General features: G+C 52.6%; 1 protein-coding gene across 1 annotated transcript; it reads left to right on the plus strand.

Annotated features, from left to right (window-relative positions):
• Positions 1-1,406: 1,406 nt before the first annotated feature.
• Positions 1,407-9,812, plus strand: RPN1 (ribophorin I). The gene is made up of 10 exons (XM_082322209.1): positions 1,407-1,731; positions 2,526-2,590; positions 4,107-4,413; positions 4,915-5,124; positions 6,102-6,294; positions 6,620-6,719; positions 6,989-7,127; positions 7,319-7,438; positions 7,924-8,169; positions 9,222-9,812. The coding sequence occupies exons 1-10, from the start codon at positions 1,507-1,509 to the stop codon at positions 9,402-9,404; spliced, it is 1,788 nt and encodes a 595-aa protein (XP_082178335.1). The 5' UTR covers positions 1,407-1,506; the 3' UTR covers positions 9,405-9,812.
• Positions 9,813-11,077: the final 1,265 nt, after the last annotated feature.

Consider the following 11,077-nt stretch of genomic DNA (forward strand, 5'->3'; position numbering starts at 1 on the left):
GAGCTGAACACCCATCCCTGCGACCATCTCCTGCTGTGCTGCTGGGAGGTAGCCCCGCTGTCACCAAAAAAACGGCGACAAAACTATCCGCTTGTGCTAGGATATGCTAGCAGGGCCAGCCGCCAAATTCACAGGTCTGGTGCCTAAATAAATCGAAGGGAAATGGAAGTCATTTGCCAAGAAAATTTCCATGATAGGAATTGGAGGGGGGCGTTGAGGGAAGAAAGGGAAGGCCAATTAAGAGGCGATGCTGTTTTGAACACAGCACACCAGGAGACACACCATTTTATTTTGCCTTTGCCAAGGGGCTATTTGACTCCAGATCCAAACCCACAACACTGAGGAAATCCCCTTCCGATACTTGGCAATCTCAGGCCAATTCAAAGAATTATCTCCGTGACTCATATTAAGATCTTAAAGGAAGGTCGAGTCCTGGATCACATTATGCAAACATGAAAAGCCTGTTGTCCCACAGGGCTCACAGGCGAAAGCCCTGCTCCGGCAATCACGGCAGATGACATCCGTTCCTCGCTTTTATCTGCTTTCGATGGTTGGGAATAAAGTGCCGATCACCTCTTCCCCAGCCCTGTGTTAAACCACTAACATTTTCCTTTCTCCAGCTCTTTTTGCCTAAGTTGGTTCAAGGCCAGTTATTACCATGCCTCGGCTGCCTGCAGCACTTCTACTCTGGCATCATTTAGCTGTCAGTTATCAGCGGGTTTTAGCAGAAGGTTTGGATTAAGCTAAAAATCTCCTTGTGTAAAACCTTTGCCTTACAGAGCAACAGCAGCCCGCACGCCAGCGAGACAAACTATCCCCATTTGTGGCTCGTTTATTCAGCAGGGCAATCAAAAGCACCGTAAATCCCAACTCTGGCGCTAAACCCCAGCGCCGGCCGTGCTGGCTGCCCTTCTCCGCTGCCGTCCCACGGCGGGCACTGCCACCGGGCTCTACGCTTGTGGCCACTGGAAGCCACCGCTGTCAGAGCCCTGGCGAGGGCCTGCTTCAGCTGAACAGGAGAACACAGAGCTGCTTTGTGCAGCGCCTGCAGACGAGGCTTAAAAGCATATGGACGCCCTGAGCGTCCCGGATTATTTGTTATAATCGCTTTTTGCGCTTTTTCAGGCCCCGCAGTGGGTTTCCACAGCAGGGCCGAGCGAGCGGCGACCGCCCGGCCGGCCCCGAGGCCTGGCCAGGCCTGCGAGCTCCGCAGGGGCGCGGGCCCAGCCGCACCGCGGGAACCCTCGGCCCTGGGCTCCCGAAAGCGCCGGGGAAGGGAAGGTGGGAGCACCGGGGGAGGGAGGCGGGAGGCCGGAGCCGGCCCCGGCGCTCTGGAGGGGCCCACCCCGCCGCAGCCCCGCCTCCAGCCCGGCCGCCCTACCTACTCAAGCGCCGCTGGGCGCCGCCATCGCGAGCCTCCTCCCCCGCTGGGCGCCGCCATCTTGTGCCCTCCCCGTACAGCGCGGGCGCCGCCATCTTGTGCCCTCCCCGTGCGCTGTGTCGGCCATGGCGGGGCTGCTGTGCCGCCTGCTCCTCTGCCTGGCGGCCGCCGGGGCCGCCGCCGACCTGCTGCTGGAGGAGGCGCGGCGCTCCGTGGACCTCAGCACCCACCTGGCCAAGGTCTCGGCCGAGCTCAGCCTGGCCAACGCGGCGGGCGGCACGGCCGCCTCCGCCTTCCTGCTGGCGCTGGAGCCCGGCCTGGAGCCCCGCCTGGCCTACCTGGGCGTGCAGGTGAGCGCGGGCCGCGGCGGGGACGGCGCCCCGCTCCGGGGCGGGGGGGGCCGCGGTGCGGCCCGGGGCGCTGCCCGGCCCCGGCCCCGCAGGGACACGTCGGCACGGCGCGGCGCTCCCGCCTCCCGTTACCCGCCCCGCGGCCTCCGCCGCGGCCGGCGGGGAGAGGCTCCCGCCGCCCCGGAGGTAACGAAGCTGAGGGTTTCTGTCGTTAGAGGGAACAAAGGCTGAGGTGGTGAGGCCTGGGAAGCGGTGAGAGATTAATTAACGTCGTTACTGCTGTGAGGAGAGCAGCCGCAGGTAGTGCCGGCCGGGGGTCCAGCCTCACCCCGCGGGACCTACCTGCAGGGGGGCCCTTCTGATCCCAGGAGCATTGGCACCGATCTCCTCTTTGCTTGCTGGCCAAGTCAGATTCCCGTGGCCTGCTCGCTCCCTGGCCGCTGTAGAAAACACACAGGAGAAATCACAGAAGCAATTGGCCGAAATTCTCATTTGCACAAGTTACTGCGACTGTGCTAGCTTGGGAACCAGGCTGAGGGGAGCTTGAAAGGTTTATCAGACATCTCCGGTATCTGTTCTTGCGCACTGACCACACTGCAATTTGTATTAATGAAAAAACATTCTAAAAGGGCTTTTTTTTTTTTTTTTTTTTTTTAAATAAAGTAGTTATCTATCAGCTTGTACTTTCTGGGAGGCATCCCCTAAAAAGCGGATAGGGAGTGTATGGAGTTTGCCCTGGACACGTTAAGTCTTTTAAACAGCAGCACACTGATCAGTCTGTTGTTTTGGAACAGGTGAAGGGTGAGGAAGAGGAGGAGAACACCTTGGAAGTAAGAGAGACTAAAGTTAAGGGCAAAAGGTGAGTACCACCCTCTAATGTCAGTACCTAGAGTTGTGCGTGGGGGTTCCACCATCATCCTTACGGTGGAGCAGAAATAGCACCCCAGTCCCACATAGCTAGAGATCCTAGAGTCTGTTTTTCCTGAAAAGATCCACTCTGCACTCAGGCTGCCTCCTGGGGTGCTACAGAGCCAGGGAGTACAGTTGACGCAAGCAGCCAAACCCAATTCCTGCAGCCCAGGAGGCTCCGATAAAAGTCATTCTCCTCCCACAGATGCTCTTTCCTTGGGAGATGGTATGTGTGGTTGTAGATCTCTGCACTCAGCCCAGCACAAGCAGCACATACCAGCTTCTCACAGCCACCCATGGCTGCTAGTGAGGGGAGAGCCCTATAAGGGAGACAATTTCTCTCTGAAATGCGACTCATGTGCCCTCAGGGGGGCCTTAAGTAATGCCCTGCTCCTTTATTAAGGGACATCAGGTAAGAGAAGCATTATAGCTATGGCCATGCTCTTACCCATTGCTCCCTTTTGAGGTCTGAAATGATTGGCAGTGGTGATTACAACGAGATTGTAAGTGCTCTTTGTCTGTGTCCCCAGAGCGTTGCTCTTGGTCTGTGATGCGGGGAGTACCACAGTGCGCTGGATGCTGTGGCCTGGCATGGGCTGTTGCCTGCTGCAGGGAGAGAGGATGCTGTCTTTTGCCCAAGGCTCTGCACTGCCAAGCTTGGGATATTGTGCTGCAGGACGGGCAGGCGGGTGATTTCTGAGCCATGAGAGCTGAGAAATAAAGGGTGTTTGTAAAGCGGGTCAGAAGCGTGGTGCTGCTGGGTTTCAAGAAGAGAGTTGTGGAGTTAAGTTGCCAATGTAGACTGTGGTTTCTGACATACCTGGAGGCCTCGTGTGATCCTGCTCTTGGGCCACCAGGCATGACTTGAAGTCCATTCACTTCTGTCATCACCTCGGTCCATCTGGTGCATCCTTACAGCTTTGGTGAAATCTCGATCCTTTCTGTAGAACCTCAGTTGAAAACCATACTCATTTTCTGGCTGTTCCTTAGTTTCAGATCCTGTGGGCAAAAAGCTGAGAATGAACAGACTTTGTGGGAACAGGTGCTTAAGATGTTTGTGATTTGTCTTCTGAACATTTGCACATGCTTCCTCTGATTCAGATCATTCTGGAGAAGAATAGAAAAAAACCCTGCTGAAGCATGTTGTCTAAATGCAGAACTAGGGAGGAGAGTGTCTCCGTTCCCCTTCCAAAACGGGAGCCAGGTGTTTTTGTGAAGCAAAGACTGTAATTGTGCCTGGACACAGTCCCCCCCGTGCTTCCTCCTGTCCTGCTTCCCCAGTCCAGAGTAAGCGCACCCTCTGGGACGAGACCTCTGTACGCCTTGGAGGAGCAGATAAAATACTGACCCCAGTCACACGATATATGTGATATACGCGCTTCCATCCACGGGGGATGTTGCAGGGGTTGGATCCGATTGCTCTCTCAGGGAAGATCTCACATGACTTAATCTGTTCTCCCTTCCAGTGGAAAATTCTTCTCTGTGAAGCTGCCATCACCTTTGGCACCAGGAGCCAAGGTCCGTGTATCTGTTGAAATGGTTTTCACGCATGTCCTGCAGCCCTACCCCACCCACATCACCCAAAGCGAGAAGCAGTTTGTGGTCTTTGAAGGAAATCACTATTTCTACTCACCGTACTTCACCAAGACCCAAACAACCCGGGTCAAACTGGCCTCTAGGAACGTGGAGAGTTACACCAAGCTGGGCAACCCTTCCCGCACTGAAGACGTGATTGAATATGGCCCCTTCAAGGACATTCCTCCGTACAGCCAGGTAAACGTCTGTGCAAAGAGGTTGTGGCTCTGCAGACAGCATCTTGCAAACATGACACCTGCGTCTCAGAGGCTGGAGAGTGGGAAGCAGAGGCTTTCGTGTAAGAAATTGCAGGTCAAGCCTGAGTGAGCTTGCATGCAGGCCAGGAACGTGTGCTCCAGCAAGGTGCTCCTACTACAGATGTGGTTTCTGACCGCTGCTTGGTGTCCACAGAGCAAACCGAGCCAGTTTGTGCATGGTTCTGGCAGGGGTGTGTTTGCAATGGGGAAGACTGCATCTCTGGCCCCCCTCAGCGTTGTAACTCAGCCAGATGTGCGGGGTGTGACGCGTGAGTGCACCCCAGGTACCCAGTGCCCTGTGTGAACTGGGCTGGGGTGGCCCAAACCTTCCCGTGCAGTCAGCTTCGCCTCTGTCAAGGAGGTTTCCCTGTGGGACATGGAGACAGATGATTGTGAGGGGAGGTTGCTCCTTACTTAATAGTTTGTCTTTTTTCCTTGTTAGGACACTTTGAAGGTGCACTATGAAAATAACAGTCCATTCCTGACCATCACCAGCATGACCAGAGTCATCGAGGTGTCTCACTGGGGGAACATTGCAGTTGAAGAGACGGTTGATTTGAAGCACACAGGAGCAGTGCTGAAAGGGCCTTTCTCCAGATACGACTACCAGAGACAGCCAGACAGTGGGATCTCTTCTGTCAAGTCTTTTAAGGTTGACATTTTGCATATTTTTTTTTTTTTACTGTGGCTTCCCCCTTTCTTACATCCCCAGAGGGAAAAAAAAAATACAATTGTCCTTGTCCTTTGCCTTTTCTTTGGTAACCATACCCAAGTAATGAGGGAATATTAAAGCTCTGATCTGTTTTCAGAGAAGGCTCATGCTAGATAGTAATAGCTTTTGGAGGTAGAATTAGGAGGTTACACGCTTTCTTGCATCTGTTTGGCCAAACAAACTGCATACACCAGGGCATGTAGTGTTTCTTCACACTCCCACCCCTCCAGTCTCAGGGACCCTCTAAAACCCTTAATCCCTGTGCTGACGGCTCTGCTTTCCGTTTTCCACTCTGCAAGGGCCATTCATTCTGTCCCCACCCTCTTATTTTCAGAGTTGCCTTCTCTGTCATGTCCTCATCATGTTGAACAGTATTAACTGGAAACTCACCCATTCATTCCTTGCTCACAAAGCACTCAACAAGAGTAAAAGCTGTGGCTCTGCTAGCCAGATGTGAAAAGTATTATGTGTTTTCATCTGAACCAAAACCTTTCTCGCTGCTTGAAGCCTCCAGGAGTGATTGTTGTAACTCTCTAAGGTGGTGCAGCCAAAGAGAAATCTCATTTTGCTGAGCATAAAGCCAGCAAGCTCAGTGAGCTAGGGCAGCAGGCTGGAGTGAGAAGGGAACTGGTGTCCTGGTGGGCATGATGAGATCCCTTGCTGCCTGGGATATTTGAAACTGGGCTGGAGAAAGCACATTTCATTTAGAGGCCAAGTGATTTTAGTGCTGGCAGCCGCTTCTGTGGCTGATTGCTTATAATAGCACAATTTTACCACTCAGTGCAACTGAATGGCCATTTTGTCATCTCTCACGTGGGAGCGCAGTTTCTCGGTGCTTAACAGCCGTTATTGGTTTTGCCAGTTCCACTGGAAATAACTCCTAGCCGATGGGCTGACTGTTGCTTCTCTCCGTGCAGACCATTCTCCCAGCTGCTGCTCAGGACGTCTATTACCGAGATGAAATCGGGAACATCTCCACCAGCCACCTCCTTGTCCTGGATGACTCCGTGGAGATGGAGATCCGTCCCCGCTTCCCGCTTTTTGGGGGATGGAAAACCCATTACATCATCGGCTATAACCTGCCAAGCTACGAATACCTCTACAATCTCGGTGGGTGGCACAGGGGAAGGGAATAAGAAACCACCTCTGTGTTTAAAGGTGGTTGCTGTACAGTAAAGAATTCAAAGCTGCGGTATGCTGCACCTTAGCAACAACAGTTGCTAGCTATTATTTCTAGAATATGCAAATCCACCTTCTTTTCTGTGCTTCCTTCAGGTTTTTGCAGACATCTGGTTAAAATATACTTGAGTGAGCTAGTGCCCCCTGCTGCGCAATGCTTCCATCTGAATTCTGCTCTTCTGTTAGGAGCTGAGCTTCAAGGTTGCCCCTTGTTCTCTGAGGAATTGTAACCACCCTCTGGTCTGCGCTCTCTTAGGTGATCAGTACGCCTTGAAAATGAGGTTTGTTGACCACGTGTTTGATGAGCAAGTTACGGACTCGCTGACTGTCAAGATCGTCCTGCCAGAAGGTGCCAAGTAAGTGTCATTGCTCCGGGCTCGTTACTGCAGACGATGCTGTGTTGGTGGCAATTCTCCAGCCTGCTCTAATGGCCTGAGGACAGTGAAACAAAACCATGACTGTGCATGTGGAGGAGACCTTGGAACACAGCTTTACTTCCTTTTAGAGTGTTGTTTAAACGGCATAATTAGCCTTGTGCTAGAGGCCACGGCTGGCCAGCCAAGTCCTAGGTTACATCATCTCAAACCCTGCAGAGTCATATGGGGTTGTCTGGCTTTATTCACAGGAACATCCACGTGGACAGCCCCTATGAAATCAATCGTGCTTCAGACGAGCTTCACTACACTTATCTGGACACTTTTGGACGTCCGGTTATTGTGGCACACAAGAGCAACCTGGTGGAGCAGCACATCCAAGACATCGTGGTGAGTGTGGCATGGTTTGCCCGAGCAGTTGCGCCTCCTCTGTATTCAGCGGCAGAGTCAAAACACCCGCATCGAGTTCCAGAAATACATACTTGCTGGACTGCCTGGCCAGTTCCGCTGCCGCCTGAGGAGAGGAGCTCTCTCCCATGGTAACATGGGTCACTCCTCAGTGTTTCAAACTTCTCTTCTAGGTTCATTACACCTTCAACAAAATCTTGATGCTGCAGGAGCCTCTGTTGGTGGTTGGAGCTTTTTACATCTTATTCTTCACGGTGATCGTCTACGTGAGGCTGGATTTCTCCATCACTAAGGTGCTGTGTGATGAAGAGCCCTGGGGGAGCATTAGTGGCTTACTCCGCTGATGGTTGGAGATTTCCCATACCAGTAATTCTTGCTGAATATTCCTGCTGATTGGATATTTTACTAGGTGCTTAAATGGAGCCCTGTTTTTATGCTGCCTGAGCATTGATACTCCTGCAGGGGTTGAACTGGTGTGCTAAGGCTAACCTGAGTTTGCCTTCTGGATGAAAAGGAATCCCTCCCTGAGAAGCAGGGATTTCCACAATTCTCTTTCTGCAGTATTTTAACTTACTTTTTGTTCAGCTATTTGTTGGGCTAGGCTGAGTGCTGAAAGCTGCTTGCCCTAGTCGGTACTGGTACCGTGCGCTTAATTACTGTCAGTTGACTTAATTGCAAAGGGGGCAGTTTCTGTAACAGTCCCGTGGCAGACCACGAGCATGGCTTGATGCAGATCAAAGATACGACTGCTTTGATCTTCCCTTCTGTCCTCTTGCAGGATCCAGCTGCTGAAGCTAGGATGAAGGTTGCCTGCATCACAGAGCAAGTGCTTACTCTGGTGAACAAGAGGCTCGGGCTGTACCGTCACTTTGATGAAGCAGTGAATAAATACAAGCAGTCACGGGACATCTCCACCCTGAACAGCGGCAAAAAGGCTTTGGAGACGGAGCACAAGGCCCTGACAAATGAAATAGCCTCTCTGCAGTCTAAACTGAAGACAGAAGGCTCTGACTTATGTGATAAAGTAAGAAATTCTAACTGTTTTTTTAAGCTCTCCTTATTCTTGGCGCTCTCAAGTATTCTAGGTGAGTTTTAATTTGGGGTTTAGTTTCTGCAGCCTGTATCTATTTTTTTTTTTTTTCCCCTCTGAAGATGGCTTGATCCCTGCCAGGGGAGTGTGAAGATCAGTTTATTCTTTTTGTAGCAATCTTGGTTATGCAGCCCTGTAAGTGCTGCTGGTAAACAGCTGCTTGTGCTGTTTCTTAAACAGCCCTTGAACCAGCTGCACGAGTGCAGATTAATGCTTTTGTAACACAACCCTGATGCTTCTCATTGAGCTCAGCGCAGTGACGCTGAGGCAAAAATGGAAACTATCAACACGTTATCAGTTCTGACTTTACTACTGACACCAGCCAAACCGAAATCTTCTCCCTCATCTCTTATTTATTTGCACATGCGAATTTGGTGCTGACAGAATTTTGGTAACGTGACGCTCCTCAGGGGGTATTTCGCTGCACCATGTTGAAAGCCACGGCACAGTGAGCACACACCCACTCCTTTCCTCCCTCCGCTGTATTTCAGCACTTACCTGGAACAGCCACTTAACCCAAGCGAGAGACGCTTTAGTCTCCAAGGTCCCTTCAGCCAACAGCCGCCTTGCTTAATCTGTTACTGACTCAAAGAGTTGCTCTGTCATTACAGACCTGCTTCTCACACACCATTAACTGTAGGGACACCGCTTCCAGCTGCCTTAGTTGTGATTTAGCTTGAAGCCTTTTAAATCTATCATCAAACACTCTTTTTAACAGCCGTTGCACCTGTCTCCTGCTGGTACAGCTCCTGGGTCCTCGGAGCCCCTTCATCTGCACTGCGTAATTATCCATTCGTGAGATGTTCCTCATCATGTGAAGCCAAAGAGAGCTGACGGCTCAGGAGGCAATATTCAGGGACTGGAGATGCTTCCACTTAGCACTGACTTCACCTTTTGCTCCAGCTCTACCATCTCTTCTATTCCAGCTTGACTGTAGGGATGGTTTTTTGTCTCCTAATATTCCCTTTCTTTCTCACTCACATAAGGTAAGCGAGATTCAGAAGCTCGATGGCCAAGTCAAGGAGCTCGTTCTGAAGTCCTCGGTCGAGGCTGAGCGGCTGGTAGCTGGCAAGCTCAAGAAGGACACGTACATCGAGAATGAGAAGATGCATTCCAACAAGCGCCAGGACCTGGTCACCAAAATCGACAACATCCTCGACGCACTGTAACTCCGGTTTAGCAACGGGGTGGAGGGGAGAGGTATGAAGGGAGATGAAAAGCCTGGGAGCGGATACACTTTGAGCCAAAACTCCTTCCCAGCAAAATTAGGGGAAAAGTTGATGTGAAATGTCTGAAAGTACATTTTGTTTTTAGATTTTTCTATAGAGCCTGTCTGCTCAGCAACACGTGCTGTGCAAGGGACCACGACATCATGCTGTTTGGCCGGGTAACAGGGTTTCTTTACCAGAGGTGAGGCTCAGCCAGGTTATAAAACAGTCTCCCGCTTTCGGTTTTCCCTGTATAGATGTGCCCGGACTAAACGCACGCAGCCAGCCAGTCTGAGCAGGCACGCCCGTGGCAAATCTGAATGTCGCATCTCCAGAAAGAATAAAAGACACCTTTGTTCTACTTTGAAATAAAACCACCACTGCCTCGCCTTTAAGTGTTGTGCAGGGGCGGGGGGAGGCAGAGGGGCTGGGGGGTTGGCGTGGTTTAACCCCAGCTGGCAACTAAGCCCCACGCAGCCGCTCGCTCACTGCCCCACCGGTGGGATGGGGGAGGGAATCGGGAGGGCAAAAGGGGAAAACTCGTGGGTTGAGATAAGAACAGTTTAATAATTGAAGTAAAATAAAAATAGAACAGTAGTAATAATAATAAAAACAAGTAATAATAGCACAATAGTAATACAAAGCAAGCGATACACTGTACAATTGCTCACCACCCGCCGACTGATGCCCAGCACATCCCCAAGCAGTGATCATTGTCCCTCCCTCAGCCAACTGCCCCCCGCTCGTATACTGAGCATGACGTCACGTGGTGTGGCACAGCCCCTGGGCCAGTGTGGGCCAGCTGGCCTGGCTGTGCCCCCTCCCAGCTCCTTGTGCACCCGGCAGAGCATGGGGAGCTGAAAAGTCCTTGACCAGTGTGAGCGCCACTTAGCAACTACTTCGCACTGCTTAGCAAGAACCAGAACATCACTGTATCTTTGACATTGTTCTCATCCTAAACCCAAAACACAGCCCCATACCGGCTACCAAGAAGAAAATTAACTCTATCCCAGCTGAAACCAGGACAGGGGTCCTGTCCCGCCCACGGCCAGGCAGCGCAGTTCCCTGGGGAGCAGAGTTCAGCCCCGACTGCTCCCTGCTCCCCTCAGTTGTGTTCCTTGAAGGCAGAGCTCTGCCACCCCGCAGGGCCCTGACCCAGGCAGGGGAGAAAGCCAAGCCCTTCTTCCCTAGGGATACGCATGCACCTACGCCCTTACGGGGAGAAAACCCACACCGCAACCCCTCCTGCTGGCCTCTCCCCGAGTGCCACATGCTTTCCTGCTGCATGGGTGGATGTTTCTGCGGGGCAGGGGTGGTTAAGCGGGGCGCAGCCCTCTGCGTTGGGCATCCACAGCCCGCTGCGGGAAGCGCGCTCGGTGGAAGAGCTGGAGGCTGCTTACAAACTGGGCAAGAACACGGCCGCACCACAGAGCCGTCCGAGCCACCCCCGAGGACGCCAGTGCCAAAGCGGCTGTGCCGGGGGTGGAGGTGTGCCGCGGTTCCTGCGCTGGCAAACGGCCCCCACGGCCCGGCGCTGCCTGCAGGCCCTGTGCCTGCACCCGCACAAGTAGCCGGACACCTTCCAGCCCTTGCCGGGCCACCCACACCGCCTGTCCCTCTGTCCCAGGCCCACG

Source organism: Platalea leucorodia (genome assembly GCF_965183815.1).
Source record: "Platalea leucorodia genome assembly, chromosome: 9".
Classification (NCBI taxonomy): Eukaryota; Metazoa; Chordata; class Aves; order Pelecaniformes; family Threskiornithidae; genus Platalea; species Platalea leucorodia.

Excerpts from the sequence above, each read along its gene's own strand:
- RPN1 (XM_082322209.1), top strand. The coding sequence starts at position 1,507 with ATGGCGGGGCTGCTGTGCCGCCTGCTCCTCTGCCTGGCGGCCGCCGGG. Across the intron at positions 2,591-4,106 it reads ACTAAAGTTAAGGGCAAAAG|TGGAAAATTCTTCTCTGTGA; the intron begins GTGAGTACCACC and ends TCTCCCTTCCAG. Across the intron at positions 4,414-4,914 it reads ACATTCCTCCGTACAGCCAG|GACACTTTGAAGGTGCACTA; the intron begins GTAAACGTCTGT and ends TTTCCTTGTTAG.